This window comes from Phoca vitulina, unplaced genomic scaffold (assembly GCF_004348235.1).
Source record: "Phoca vitulina isolate PV1807 unplaced genomic scaffold, GSC_HSeal_1.0 scaffold40, whole genome shotgun sequence".
Lineage (NCBI taxonomy): Eukaryota > Metazoa > Chordata > Mammalia > Carnivora > Phocidae > Phoca > Phoca vitulina.
Window position 1 is genome coordinate 21,028,694 of NW_022589743.1, and position 14,285 is coordinate 21,042,978.

At 51.8% G+C, this 14,285-nt stretch overlaps 2 protein-coding genes across 3 annotated transcripts; one reads left to right on the forward strand and one right to left on the reverse strand.

Moving 5' to 3' along the window:
• Positions 1-522: 522 nt before the first annotated feature.
• Positions 523-9,456, reverse strand: POLDIP2 (DNA polymerase delta interacting protein 2). 2 transcript variants are annotated; one of them, XM_032428668.1, is made up of 11 exons: positions 9,224-9,456; positions 7,771-7,852; positions 5,915-6,012; positions 5,115-5,211; positions 4,874-4,949; positions 4,553-4,660; positions 3,965-4,101; positions 3,158-3,184; positions 2,858-2,983; positions 1,524-1,603; positions 523-983 (listed from the first exon to the last, which is right to left on the reverse strand). In XM_032428668.1, the coding sequence occupies exons 1-11, from the start codon at positions 9,382-9,384 to the stop codon at positions 869-871; spliced, it is 1,107 nt and encodes a 368-aa protein (XP_032284559.1). In that variant the 5' UTR covers positions 9,385-9,456; the 3' UTR covers positions 523-868. The 2 variants fall into 2 exon arrangements, with proteins under 2 accessions (XP_032284559.1, XP_032284560.1); XM_032428669.1 differs by lacking the exon at positions 1,524-1,603 and having other exon boundaries at positions 870-983.
• A 98-nt stretch (positions 9,457-9,554) lies between these two features.
• TMEM199 (transmembrane protein 199) lies at positions 9,555-13,951 on the forward strand. The gene is made up of 6 exons (XM_032429220.1): positions 9,555-9,804; positions 11,113-11,186; positions 11,525-11,614; positions 12,131-12,173; positions 12,386-12,498; positions 12,818-13,951. Exons 1-6 carry the CDS (start codon positions 9,594-9,596, stop codon positions 12,911-12,913), a joined length of 627 nt encoding a protein of 208 aa, XP_032285111.1. The 5' UTR covers positions 9,555-9,593; the 3' UTR covers positions 12,914-13,951.
• Positions 13,952-14,285: the final 334 nt, after the last annotated feature.

Below are 14,285 nucleotides of genomic sequence, written 5' to 3' on the forward strand. Positions count from 1 at the left end.
GTAGGGAAGCAGGAATCTCTAAGATTCGGGGGAAAATGCAGCACATTTCATCTCTGGCTCTTGGAGATTTGCGAGCGGCTCAGAAAGTAGCTTGGCTCAGCCCCTCCTCGGCTAAGTTTCTGCATTTGCGGTCTGGAAAGGCCTGACAAATAGAAGCTCGCGGCTGGCAGGCCTGTTATTCCAGGGAACTCACACTGCTTGCCTTACTCCTTCCCAGGCCCAAGGAGGCCAGCGATGTCAATGGTGGCCAGTGCTGAGAGTCCGAGCCTGATGCTGGCCTCCTGCTCAGCATCTGGCAGAGGGTAAAGAAGACAACAAGAGTCCAGTCTAGTCCCCACCCCACTGGCTGAGAGGCACAGTGACCCTGGGAGACGTCCAGCCAAGCCCCAGCCTCAGGAGAGAAAGAGATACACTCTAGTAGATGGGGCAGTTTGCTGGAAAGGCAGCAAGGACAGCAACCAAGGGCCCCCACTGCGTCAAAAAGGGAGCCTGAGACCCCGGGGGCAGAAATGGCGAGGGGGGCCAGGTGTGCACTGGTTTATTGACCAAACCTCATATTTCAAACAACTTGTGTGACAGGCCAGGAAACCCCAGGCCTGTGGCAGCTGAACACAAACGTCCTGGTGGAAAGGTTTACTGGAACACAGTGTAGCCAGGGCTTACGGGGGAGGCCAGCCTTGGAGGAGTCCTACACAGGTCTTCTGGAGAAAACGATTACACCCACCCACCAAAAAAGAACCCCACAATCAAATGGCGCAAACGATAAAGAGACCCACTGTGGCCCATGGTGGAGAGAGAGTTCTGCAGCAATTGTGGGATGAGAGCTGTTCTTCAGGGGCCGAGCCTAGGCACTCAAGCCTCAGCTGGCCTACCAGTGAAGGCCCGAGGGTGGTGTCTTCTCATCTTTATTGCTTTCTAGGGAGAAGGGAGGGATCCGGACATCAAAGTGGGAACCATCAGGCCTCTCGAAGCGGAACGTGCCCCTGTGCGTCAGAGAGAAGCTGGGTTAGAGGGAGTGAGTGCTGAGGCCCTACTGAGGATCTTAGCCCAAGGCCCTCAGCTCCGGAACTCAACACAGCAGGATGAGGCAGGATGGGCTCTCTCCAGCCTGGCTCATGTCAGGATAACACTGGTCCAGAAACCTGAGAGCCCTTCCTGGCCCTACATGAAAAGAAGAAACACAGCTGCCCTGATTCTGGCCCTTAGATGTACGCTGCATAAGCTACCCAACCATACTTTCAGGTTAAGGAGTGAACCACCAGGGAAAAACCAGCTACATGGGCAACTCAGTGCAGCACCAAACCGTCAGACCTCTTGGGCCTAAGTCCTCAGTCCATGAAATCACAGGAACTAGAAAACAGAAAAAAATCAGACAAGTCCCACCCAAGAATGAATAGCAGCTAAAGCTCCATCTCTAGATGTCACCTGGCCCAGAATTAACGGCAAACTCTGAGCTCTCACTTTTCTGAGCTGCGGCTGCGTGTGCGGAGTCGAGGCGCCCCGTCCCACGCGAGCCCACTCACCACATGTGGCCGCTGGAAGCCTGCAGGGAGACGTGGCTGCTATACTGGAATGCGGGCTGCTCCTTGGATAACACGGGTTCCTGGGAGGGTTCAGGCAAAATCTGTAAGGCCGGGCCAGCTCCCTGTACCCCGGGGCCACACGCTGCCAGTTCATCAGGACGGTGCCCCCTCCAGCTTCCCACAGTGACTGTGGGCCAGTACCACCTCCCAGAGCACAGCCACTGACGTGGGCCTTGCATTCTGCTTCTGGGAAAGAACCTCACACTCAACATCCGAGGCCACTGGGCAAAGATGCCGGGCATAGGACCTCCTCTGTACATAGCCCTTCCAGAGTCCATTCACGGAGTGCCTGAGCGCCAGGACCAGGGCGGTGTTCTGCAAACCTTTGCTGACTTAAATCTCCTGGTAATTATGAGGGTAATAGGTGTGACTCCCATTTAACAGGAAGAAACTGAGGTTTTTGATTAAACTGGCCCAAAGTTATGTGGTGAGTAAACCACACGTAGCTGGCATTCAAAGCCAGACTCTCTCACTCCAAAGGCCTGTTCTCACTCAATATCCCACCCTGCTTCCCAAGCCCGTGCTGATGGGGATAAATACACGTTAAATGTGGCCACTGGCCATTTCTCGTGACTCTATTTCTCAGGAGACAGGGTGGGGTAGTGCAGGATTTGCAAAACCAGATCTCTTCTGGACCAGCAGAGGCGGCAGGTATGTAAAGAGGCAGAGGAAGGGGCGCCCGGGTGGCTCAGCCGCTGGGCGTCTGCCTTCAGCTCAGGTCGTGATCTCAGGGTCCTGGGATCGAGCCCCGCATCGGGCTCCCTGCTCGGCCGGAAGCCTGCTTCTCCCTCTCCCACTCCCCCTGCTTGTGTTCCTGCTCTTGCTAGCTCTCTCTCTGTCAAATGAATAAATAAAATCTTTTAAAAAAAAAAAAGAGGCAGAGGAAGGACAACCAGAAGCAGAGGTTCGGGGGCGGGGGAGGAGCCCACCGAAGGGCACTCATGTTCATATGTTTAATAAGGCTCCGCGCTGGCAACAAGGACTCTACACAAGTGCGGACGTCAGACGCCCTTGGATTCGGATCCAGGTCCTGCCACCGTCAGCCACGGCACCGTGCGCCAGTTACTCACTTCGCAACCTCTCTCTTCATCTGTGAATCGGGCTGTAAGAAACCTATCTCACGGGGTTGTTGTGAGGTGTCACCCAGAACAGCCCAAGGCATTCACACACTGAGCCTCTGTCCCTAGCCACAGAGGAGAGGAGAGCAGGCACTCAGCCCCCAGGCCTGCTGGGAAGGACCAGAAACTGGGCATTATTAGCCTGATGATGCTCACCCTTCCCACCACGCCTCGGCCTCGCACTGTCTCCAAGGTGCCAGATAAACTGAATATCCTCCAGTGTCGCTCCCGGAGCTGCACCACGTCACTATCGAGGTTCTCTAAGCGGATACAGTAGCGCCACTGTGGGGGGTGGAGAGAGTTCACAGCTGAGAAAGAACAGACCTGGGCTAGCCCACCCAGAATTCTAGGAAAGCAAAAGGCAAGAAAGCCGGACACCTGCAGTGCACAGGCCCCTCCCGCCAGAGGCAAACTGCCCCCCTCCAAATCCCCCCCCACCCCCAGGCACACACTCACCCAGTAGACATGGGAATTCTGGGCTTCCTGGGGAAAAAACAAAGAATTTAAGTCCCAGAGGGCAGGACCAAGTCTGTTCCAATCTACAGCTCTCCAACTGAGTAGGTGTATTCCAGGAAGGTTGCAGAGACAGAACAATGTCACGAGTGTCTGTGGGATGGTGACTGGACTACGGCCAACAAGCCCCAAAGGAGGCAGCCTCCCTCCTCCTCATCCCGTCAAGATCACCAACGGAGCTGGGTGCCAATGGAAGTCAGCCACAGGGCCCTTCCCTTTCTCACCAGTCTTCCAGCCAGCTGCTGCCCCCCCCCCCCCCCGCCCCGCTCCGGAATCACTCCTGGCTTAGGCCACCGCCCTCCTCCTCGGCCCTCCCAGAGCCCAACGCTATGACAACACTTGATGTGCTCTCTGCTAACCTCTCCCACTACCATGAGCTCCTGAAAGGCAGGGACAGGGTTTCATGTTTATTTGAAGCTCACAGCCAGGCAAGAAATAGCTCAATAAACATCTGACTAATGCATACAAAGTGTGAAGATCAGCCTCTACTGATTTAAACAAGTATGTGTATATTCTTCATAAACAGGAAGCCTTTGAACCAGAACAGAAGGGAGAGTCAGCCTGGAGGACTCTGTCCCAGAACCTGAGGGTCTCGCTGCTCCAGATCTTGGAGTCCACCCAATACGTGCAGCACTTGGAAGAACCACTAGGCACATGGTTTAAATGTGGAACCCACTCCAGTCACACTGGGGATACCACAGAAAATCTGGGGGCCCATCCCGAGGGAAGGTGCCCAGGCCAGGTACATACCCTCATGCCCATGTAGAAGGGGATGACAGTGACACGAATGTTCTCAGTCGTTTCCCGGTGGACATCAGAGAGCTCCAGCCAGGGGTGATTCTTCTCTTGCCAGGCCCGGAGTGTCTCCCGGGCCACAAAAGGGGGTGCTGGGGCAAAAGATAACTAGTTAGTCCAGGCCAGAGTCCCGGGTGTTCTCCAACTGCCCCTCCTAGAAAAATCTTCCAAGTGCCAACCCAGGTTAACGAGGCACCTGGACCTGAAGCAAAAGCACAGGCCGGAAGAAGGCACAAGGCCACCCAGAATAAGCCCCGAGCAGCTACGGGACATCCTGGGAAGAGAAAGGGGCTGGGAGTGAGGAGCCCAGGTCTTCAGACCCTACTGTAACCTTGACCTTGCCACTCACTAGCAACCAGCCTTTTCCTCATCCCTGAGCCTCACGTTTCGTATCTATTAGGAAGAGATAATAGCCATCCGCCTGATAGATCTAATGGGAGGTTGAATAAGGTTGTGGATATACAGCTTTGAAGTTACTTCTGTGATACTGTCCTTTGAAGAAAAGGCTCTCCCATTCCAGCTTCCCTTCTTGAGAGAGCTCACCTTTTGTCTGGTCGTACAGAAGAAATCTTTCAAACAGCTCGTGCTGGATGGGAACCTGGTCAGTGGAGGTGTAGGGGAGGATGTCTTCATGGCTGACATAGTCCAGGCCTGGCACAGAGAGGGAAAAGAAACAGTGAAACTCACACAGGAAAAGGGAGGAACAAGGCTGAGAAGAAACACAATGCCTGGCCTTGTCTCAAGGTGGGACGAGCCTGGCACCATCACTCTCAGCTTCTACAATCCCTCCTAGCAGATTAAAGGACATCGGAAAGGCATCAGAATCTTCTCACTGAGACACACCAGATGATGCTCACTACTCACCTGGGATGGCATAGAGGGCCCGGCTATCATCATGGTTAGCCAAGAAAGTCACAGCTTCTGTCTGAGATCTCTGAGACTGAGGCAAGAAGTGAGTCAGAGATTTTCTTAGTCACTATCCAGTCCTGAGAACTTGGGGCCCAGGGCTGGGCTCTCTTTGACCCTTCTCCCTCCCTCTGTCCCCATCAGGTTCAGGCCTTTCCCATGGAAAGAAACCCCAGGCCCAGCCATCCTGCTTACTTACTATATGTGGACAGTCTCGGGCATCAATCAGCACCTGATAGTAAGTGTGAGTTTTGCCTTTCACCTCCTTAGAACCATGGCCGGCAGGATTCTCTGCTCTAGAGGGTAGGAGAAAAAGCCCAAGATCACCCCAAGAGAAGCAGAAGTGGTGCCTGCCCTAGCTCCCTACCACCTCCTTACCTAGACAGACTAGTTAGTGCCTGATCTGAAGGGGCTTTGGCATCACCTGGGTACCTGCTCAGCAACACCGGGCCCAGCCCCTCCCCAGTCAGAGGCCAACAAGGAAATATGGAGGACCCATGGCACAGAGTCTCCATTTGCCTTACTCTCTGGCTGCTTCTTGGAAGAAGGGGACCATGTTGAGAAAATCAAATTGCTGGTTCCATCCCTGAAGCCCCGAGTACCCCACTCTTCTCACATCCCTGAGGCGGTCTATGATTACTTAATGGAACTAGGCCTTTTTTTTTTAATGTACTCTAGTGATAAGAAATTGAAAGAAAGATTCTAACTGAATGTCAAAAAATCAAGAAAATTAGTCCCTCAACGCCTTCTGGGCTTATAATGCAAATAGAGAACAGCTTGGGAAAGCATCCTGGGGAGGCCTAAAGGGACCCTCTGGCTTTTAAGACTGTCCCTGGCACTCAGCACTTTTGTCTCCATGGTGTCCGGAAAGTACTCTGGGACTGTTCCGATGGCCCAGGAGGATGTTGAATTCCCCCCTGGGACCCCAATTACTTACGTCAGCCATGAGTCAGGCCTCCTCCTGAGGGTACTGTGAGGCACAATGACAGGGGTACTTACTTTTCTGGAGCTGCAGAAGCCACATCCCGGTCATATAGTCTGGCCTGCCAGGGAAACAGGACGACACCTCGGTAGCCAAAAACACTATGAAGGAAGAGCTAAGAGGAAAGAGAGTCTCAGTGAGTGTGCAGTCCGCAAGTCCTTCCAGGTGGGACTCAGACCGCTGAGCAGCACAGGTAGCTGCAACCCCAGCAGGAGGTCCTGCCGATCTTTCTCTTGAACTCTGTGATCCACCCCCACCAGCTTCGGAACACTCTTACCAGCACACGTCCACAGCCATCCCACCCTGAGCGCGCCCGATCTCGTCGGAACACTCTTACCCCCTCTTCACCTGGCTGACTTCTGCTGATCCTTTAGACCATAGCTTAGAGCGCTAGGAAGACTTCCCTGACCTCCCCTCCACTCAGCACAGTGCATAGCCACTGACCCCATCGTAATTCCTTTCTAGACTGCCAACTCTACGAAGGCACTGCTTTCTGGTTCAAGTCCAACGCCCAACACCCGGTCCACTGTAGGCATACAAGAAAAGGGGAGTGGGAAGCTGAATAAACAAAAAGTCCTTACTTACAAGGGCCCTAAATCTCAGTGGATCTGGCACAAAGTTGATACAAAAACAAGAGCCTCACACCCAGTATGTTACACTGCAATCAGTTCAACTATGACAAAGTATTAAAGGTTTGTTTTCCTTTTTTTTTTCTCTCTCTCTTTTTTTTTTCTTTAGAGAGGGAGGAAGGGGAGAAGGAAAGGGAGAGGGAGAAAGAGAATCTTAAGCAGGCTCCACACCCAGCACAGAGCCAGATGCGGGGCTCGATCCCAGGACCCTGAGATCATGACCTGAGCCTAAACCAAGAGTCAGCCGCTGAAACTTCTGAGCCTCCCAGGCACCCCCAAAGGTGTGCTTTTCTTTTTTCTTTTTTTTTTTTTAAGATTTTATTTTATTTATTTGACAGAGAGAGCGAGAGAGCACAAGCAGGGGTAACAGTAGAGGGAGAGGGAGAAGCAAGCTTCCCGCCGAGCAGGGAGCCCGATGCGGGGCTTGATCCCAGGACCCTGAGATCATGACCTGAGCCGAAGGCAGACACTTAACCATCTGAGCCACCCAGGCACCCCAAAGGTGTGCTTTTCTGAAAGCTCCCCCCACTGGCTTCCCACCTTCCACTAAATTACAGGATTCTTCAACAACCTGGCCCTCTCCTCACTTTGGTTCAAATTATCTGTCCTGGGCGCCTGGGTGGCTCAGTCGGTTAGGCGTCTGCCTTTGGCTCGGATCATGATCCCAGGATCCTGGGATGGAGTCCCGCATTTGGCTCCCTGCTCAGCAGGGAGTCTGCTTCTCCCTCTCCCTCTGCCCCTCCCCCCTGCTCATGTGCTCACTCACTCTCTCTCTCTCTCAAATAAACAAAATCTTTAAAAAAAATCATCTCTGTCCACACTAACTTGGAAAGGGTACCCACTGACACATGAAAAGGATTCACATCCAGCAAAACAGAAACTCCATCTTAAAAAATTTGTGATTCTGGTCTGGCACTAAACATCAAGGCAGAAAACCGTAACATTCAGCCCTATGACCAAAACTGACCCTTTCAGAAGCAGGGCGCACCCTGAAAATGACAGATGAGGGGCACCTGGGTGGCTCAGTTGCTAAGCGTCTGCCTTCGGCTCAGGTCATGATCCCAGGGTCCTGGGATCGAGCCCTGCATCTGGCTCCCTTCTCGGCAGGAAGCCTGCTTCTCCCTCTCCCACTCCCCCTGCTTGTGTTCCTGCTCTCACTATCTCTCTCTGTCAAATAAATGGATAAAATCTTTAAAAAAGAAAGAAAGAAAAGAAAATGACAGATGACCCAGCCCAGCACTCACCTGCCCGGTCTCATATTTTCCGTTCTGTTTTGGCACCTCAAATACACCAACTGTCTCCAAAACTTTGCCCTCTGGTCGGTTTCTGATTAGGAAGGAAAAGAACAAGCAGCTGAAAAGCTGAGAAGGTAATGGTACCTATCCCATCAGAAAAAGCTACTAGGAGACTGAGGGGCCAGGCAGTGAGAGCAGCGAAGGGTCAAAGCAGTGTGGCAGGTGAAACAGGTAAGTGTCCTCACACACCACCACTCCAGATTCTGCCTTTCCCCCTTTGAGGTCCAGCCACAGGCCCTACCTCAGTTTCTGTGTTAGGTCTGACTGCTCCCCGATCACTTTCTTCTCTCTTCACTCTCAGCATTCCTCATATCATGCCCTCGCACCCTGCTTATTTATACCCCTTGCCTCTATTTCCTCCCTGACCCACCCTCCTGACTTCCCACAGCATTTTAACCGCCCTTCCCACCTTGCATTTCTGTTATTTGTGCCCATGTCTTATCTCCACTAGAGACTTTAGGTTCCCTGGGAGCAATGCCTGTGTCTGATTAGCCGTGTTCCCCCTCAGAGCCACTGTGTGTGAAATATTTGTTCTGTATAACTCCATCTATGTCTACCCCTGGAAACTGCAGCCTTCACCCTGCCCTTGAACTGCTTAGCAATCCTCTCCAAACGTCCTAGTGCACTCCCTGCATTGCACCTAGTAGTCTCTCAATCTAGTTTTTGTTCAGATTCACGTCACATTTCACAGGGATCTTGCACTGCAAATACTTATCATCTCTCCCCAATACCAGTGTCTAATTTCAGTCACCAAAAGGTCAGTTCTCTCAGTGGTCTCTCTGGACAGGGCTGCTCTTTCTAGGGGTCCTTCCAAGGTCTGCTATTCTTAGCATTTTGGAGATGTGAACCTTATGCTTCCTTCCTCTCACTTGATCCTCCAACCCCAATTTGACCTGCGGGTCCCATCGCTAGAGACAATGCTTACACCATTCCCCATGGCCTCAAGCCCCCTCCCCAAGTCACACAGAAAGAACCAATCTCCCCAAGGTCACGCTGAAACCCGGAACCCACGCAGGGCTCATTCTCAAGAGTCCAGTTTCCCACTTCGAGCATCTTTCTGAGGGTGGCTTTGTCCCAATCCGGGGCTGGGGGTTCAAGTCAAGAGCCCTAGGGCTTAATTAAAAGGCTGCCCACTAACAACAGCGCTCGAGATCCCCATTTGGGGAGGGAGGATTCGCTCCGGGAGGGTTACTAGCTCCCCCTCAGAGCCAGTCCTGCGTAACCCAGGGCTCCGGGCCGCGCTCCCTTCTGTTCCTGGCACACATCCCAGGCAGGGCAGGTCGGCTCCCGGCCGGAACCCTCTCCCGGGTCGAACTCAATCACCCTCGGCCGGCCCGGCCTCCTCCCTGGCCGGAACACACTCCCTGGGCTCCACGTACGGGCCCCGCGCTCCGTCCCTCACCGGGACGAGAGGTGCCTCCGCGTCGTCGTGGTCGCCTCTGGTGGGAAGGCCCCAGCTCCACCCGACGCACAGAGCGGCCTCGGCCCCCGGACCCCGGTTAGTGAGCGGGACCACCAGCGGCTGCCCACGGCCAGGGCCCGCCGGGCCACACAGCCCGCCATATCCCGCCGGAGCGCCCGCTCGGCTGCTGGCACTGGGCCCAACCCGCCCCCCGAGGCGTTCTGCTCCCGCCCCACACTGCCCCGCGCCGCGTCCCCGCCCCCTTGGCCCTCTGCCCCGCCTCATCCCGCCCCGTGAGCTCCATGCTCCTTCCGGCGCGCGATGGGCGGAAGTTCCGGCCCCCGGTCACCTGACCGTAGGTCCGCTAGACATGGCGTCTTGTTTGCTGGCGGGCGAGCGTCTGGTTCGCGCTTTGGGCCCCGGTGGGGAGCTGGAGCCAGAGCAGCTTCCCCGGAAGCTGCGGGCAGAACTTGAAGCCGCGCTGGGGAAGAAGCACAAGGACGGTGATCTTTCCAGTGGCTCCGCGCGCCTCGTGTCCTTCCGCCTGATCCGAGAGCTGCATCAGTACCTGAGAGAGAGGGGTGAGCCGTAGTCTCCAGCCCGGACTCGCCTCTCTTTTTCCAGAGTCTTTTCCCTCTTTAGTCTTTTCCCACCTCTAGCATCGTTGTGAGGGGGAAAAAAAAATCCATCACTCTCCTCCACCCGCGGAACGGTCATCTAGCCAACCCAAGAGTCACCTCATAAACCGTAGGACAACCCACTCCAACAGCTTCCATGGGGATTTCTCGTGGGTGACAAAATTTACCTGTGCAGTTTCTGCTCTCTTGAGAGTCTCCTCTTCACTACCAGGCCGCCTTAGGGCCGCCTGACCTTTGAGGAAGTCCAGTTCTAACCCAGTAATGCCGCACAAGTTCAGTTTCTTCCTTTTAAGCCACATTAGAAAACAACTTAGGATAGTGAGCTTGTCCTGTTTGGGAATCTGGATTTCTTTGCATCTCAAAAGCAAGTCAAATCTGGGGCGCCTGGGTGGCTCAGTCGGTTAAGTGGCTGCCTTCCTCTCAGGTCATGATCCCAGGGTCCTGGGATCGAGCCCCACGTCAGGGTGGGGCTGAGCAGGGAGCCTGCTTCTCCCTCTCCCTCTGCCTCCCTCTCTGCCTACTTGTGCTCTCTATCTCTCTGTCAAAAATAAATAAATAAAATCTTTTTTAAAAAAAACTTAAAAAAAAAAAAAAAGGAAGTCAAATCTGATAGTTTCTTTTTTTTTTCACATAGGATGATGGAAGGGTGTGTTGAAAGACCTGAACTGGGAGTAGCATCTGAGTTCTAGTCATAGCTCTGCCACAAACTCCCCTTGGAGAAGTCGTTTCTCATCCTTGGGTCTCAGTTCCCTTAACTGTAAAGGAAAGGACTAGGACAAACTGGTTTGTAAGGTCTTTTGTCAGAATGAACATAGCCTACCCAGAAGTAGGGTGCCCTTTGTAGACTGCACAACTACAGAACTATTGGAAGTAAAAAGTATCTTACAGATCATCTAGTACACTGTTCTCTGAGTATTTAGCATCACTGTGACTTAAACCTATTTAGGGCATTTCTGTTGTGGCCACAGTGTGACTTAATCTAAACGCAAATGTAAGTGGCTTACTTGTTAGCTGTGACATTGGCAAGATAATTGAGAGCTGACACTTAGTCAGCTGGGTGCACTAGGAGATATTTTTGTGGAATTGTCCTCAATTCTTCTCACTTGAAAATGATCTTGGAGATGAATTGAAATAGGGATGGCCATGTTTTATTTTGGTAGAAAAAAGAGAAGGGTCAGACCCTTTTCTGATCTTAATCCTTCAACCTTAGTCCTATGCATCATTATGTTTGTAAAAATCTTTTTTTCCCAGGTTCCACACTATACCTTCATGAGCTCCTAGAAGGCAGTGAAATCTATCTCCCAGAGGTTGTGAAGCCTCCCCGGGTATGTAAGGGATATATTTCTGAGAGTGGGTGTTGGCTGAATTGGACTTACTCATGATACATTCAGATTTATGAATCAACCTTTGGGCTCAAAAATTTGTCTTTTAAATCCTTGAGAGCTGGAGTGGGGGAGCCAGATACTGTCCTCCCTGCTTGACAGCTTGGAAAACAGATCCCTCCAAAAAAGTTTCCAAAGCGGTGGAGGCAGAACTAATGAATGCATGGGTCTCTTGGCACCCTTTAGCAGTGCTTTGTCCCCTGAAACCAATGAACCAATGATTGTGACATGGCTTCCTAGCAAGCCGGGAATACCCTTCTCATTTGATTTTTCTGCCTCAGAACCCAGAGCTAGTGGCCCGTTTGGAGAAGATTAAGATACAGCTGGCCAATGAGGAATATAAACGGATCACATACAATGTCACCTGTAAGGTAAGGGCCTGCTCTTCAGTACAAGGCCTGAGTAACTCCTGAAAGCAGAGCCCTGTGCTGGGAAGAGGTACAGAGGGAAAAAACATCGTGGAAGCTTGGTTTTTATACGAGTCAGGGACCATAGAAGCTCTGTGCTGCATACAAACCTAATATAATTCCCAACTCCTTTACTGAGACTCTGGGCTCAGATGGTGACTGAATTCTTAAAAGTCATAGAGATGGAGATAAGCCTTGGAGCCTTTCTTCTGACAGGGCTCCCTATTGTTCTGTAACATGCTCCCACCCTGGAGCAAGAGAGGAGTAGATAGGTACTGGGAACCTATGTCCTTTCTCTGAAATGCTGGATCTGTGGTTCAGAAAAAAATCCAGCTGGTCCCCGACAACAGAATCCATGGAGAAGGCAGAGTTAATGTGTTGGGAAATAAAGAGAGCAGAGCCCAGACTGACAAATGGATACTCTCTGGGCTGCCTCTGAGCTGCTTCCTTTTGGAGTCATTTGTATTTTCTTTTTCCCAGGATTCAAGGCATGGTGGGACTCTTAGTGACCTAGGAAAGCAAGGTGAGGTACTGGGAAATCACATTGCTAAAGCCTCTCCCTGGGAGGGGTTGGTCATGGCACTTCTTCCCACCCCAGTGCTCTGGGTTTAAGCCTGAGCTATTCAGGCTTGCTGTTTGAAGGAAACCCAGTTGATGGGGGAGGCAGCCCTGAGATAAGAGGGCCTTGTGGAGGATGCTGACTTCAAGGTTTCTTCCCTGGGTTCTTCCCCAAAGTGAGGTCAGTGAAAGCTCTGGTCATCACCATCTTCAACTTTATTGTCACGGTGGCAGCTGCCTTCGTCTGCACTTACCTTGGAAGCCAATACGTCTTCACGGAAATGGCCTCAGTAAGTAGGCACTGGGCAGGGCAGGGTGCTCCGGGTGGGAGTGTTGGTGGGAGAGAGAGGACGTATGTGAAGGTGCCTTGAACAAGTTAGGTGTTAAGCAAGTAGTAAATTTATGTAGTAAACAAGAGGAGCATTTGAGCTGTCCAGCAGTCATGGGAGTATATAATAACCTCAAGAGAATCCAGATCCTATTTTCTTCCTTTCCCCCCAACTTATGGGTCCCCTCACGCCCCCCCCCCCCATATTTACTAGAGGTGCCAGAGGCTGCAGAGCTGGATGCTGGCCTGCATCCCCTAAGCCTGGTTCTCTCTCTCCCCAGCGGGTACTGGCTGCCTTGATCGTGGCCTCTGTGGTGGGCCTGGCCGAGCTGTATGTCATGGTGCGGGCGATGGAAGGCGAGTTGGGAGAGCTTTAACTGATGGGTCATCATCAAAGTCTGGAGCAGGTTTCGGGAGACTCCAGGCTCCCAGTTGCCAATCACTGACTCTCAGTCAACCTGTCAGGCCCTTTGTCCACAGCTCTGGTTAGTCAGAGGGCCAAGCCAAGGCCACCTGCTCTTCCTGCCAAAGCCCCGTACTCTGTCAATTTTCAGAGGGGCAGTAAAGGAGAGTCAGACAACAACTGAAAAGAACTGGTCTTTCAGTTCCTTCTCCTGAACCCAGTGCCCATCTGCCTTCTCTAGTCCATCTGGGCACTGCCCAGGCTGGGTTTTCCTCCTTCAGGAGTAAATAGAATCCAGGTCTTCCCAGAAGTAGACCATATTGCCTTGAACTTCCCCAAGTGCATAAATCGATGGTCACCCTTGCTCCACACATCCCTGATGCAGACCTGTAATTTAGATCAGTAACCTCCAAAAAAGCAGAAAGGATTCCTTCTCTCCAGTTTGTGTCAGAAGAGGAACTGATCACAGGACATCAAATAAGAGAAAGGTTGGTACAGATGGTGAAGTTGGGAGCTAGGCAGCTGCCTTTCCGGAATCTTAGTTTCGGTCTTCATCCTCTGCTCGCCATTTTCAGATTTTCTATATGCTTCTACCTGTCTCTACCACTCACCAGCCCTCCTTAAACTTCCCACCTTTCCATCACCCTTTGCTTGCCTCCAAAAATGAAACCAGTTTAGATGGCAAAACAGTATGTCTGCTTTTAATTGAAAAATCTCTTGTGCTTTGTGTGTGTTGGTGGGAAGAGTATGCCTACTGTGGATTGTCTCAGCTAATAAAGGGAGACGTTCTTTGTAGATAGGGACTGTTTCCAGATTTAAGTGTATATGTGAATATGAATAAGCATACGCATGAATACGTACACGTAATATATTATGAATACGTATACATATCATCATACATAAGCCTAACGGAAGATATTTTATGTAGGTTCTTAAAATATCTGGGTTTGGGGGGGCGCTGGGTGGCTCAGTCGTTAAGCGTCTGCCTTCGGCTCGGGTTTGATCCCAGGGTCCTGGGATCGAGCCCCACATCGGGTTCCCTGCTCAGCAGGAAGCCTGATTCTCCCTCTCCCACTCCCTCTGCTTGTGTTCGTCTCTCTCTTTCTCTCTCTGTCAAATAAATAAGATCTTAAAAAAAATCTAGGTTTGGGTGAGTGCGGAAAATAGTTTATAAACATGCACAGTTGAGTAATTGTTTTACGTGATTATTTTTGGTCTTCATAACAATCCTGGAGGTTGGAAGAGGAAATAACTTTAGGCCCCTTTTCCCGAAGACAAAACTGAGGCTGAGAGAAATCAGATGACCAGCTGTGGTCTTTCCTCTGTTAAATGGAGCCAAAGACTGC

Bases quoted from the DNA above. Each gene is read 5' to 3' on its own strand.
- TMEM199 (XM_032429220.1), top strand. From the start codon at position 9,594: ATGGCGTCTTGTTTGCTGGCGGGCGAGCGTCTGGTTCGCGCTTTGGGC. The intron at 11,187-11,524 runs GTATGTAAGGGA...TTTCTGCCTCAG, and splicing joins AGGTTGTGAAGCCTCCCCGG to AACCCAGAGCTAGTGGCCCG. The intron at 12,499-12,817 runs GTAAGTAGGCAC...CTCTCTCCCCAG, and splicing joins TCTTCACGGAAATGGCCTCA to CGGGTACTGGCTGCCTTGAT.
- POLDIP2 (XM_032428668.1), bottom strand. From the start codon at position 9,384: ATGGCGGGCTGTGTGGCCCGGCGGGCCCTGGCCGTGGGCAGCCGCTGG. The intron at 5,212-5,914 runs GTAAGTACCCCT...CCTACCCTCTAG, and splicing joins GCTTCTGCAGCTCCAGAAAA to AGCAGAGAATCCTGCCGGCC. The intron at 1,604-2,857 runs GTGAGCATCATC...GAACCCTCCCAG, and splicing joins GCCGAGGCGTGGTGGGAAGG to GAACCCGTGTTATCCAAGGA.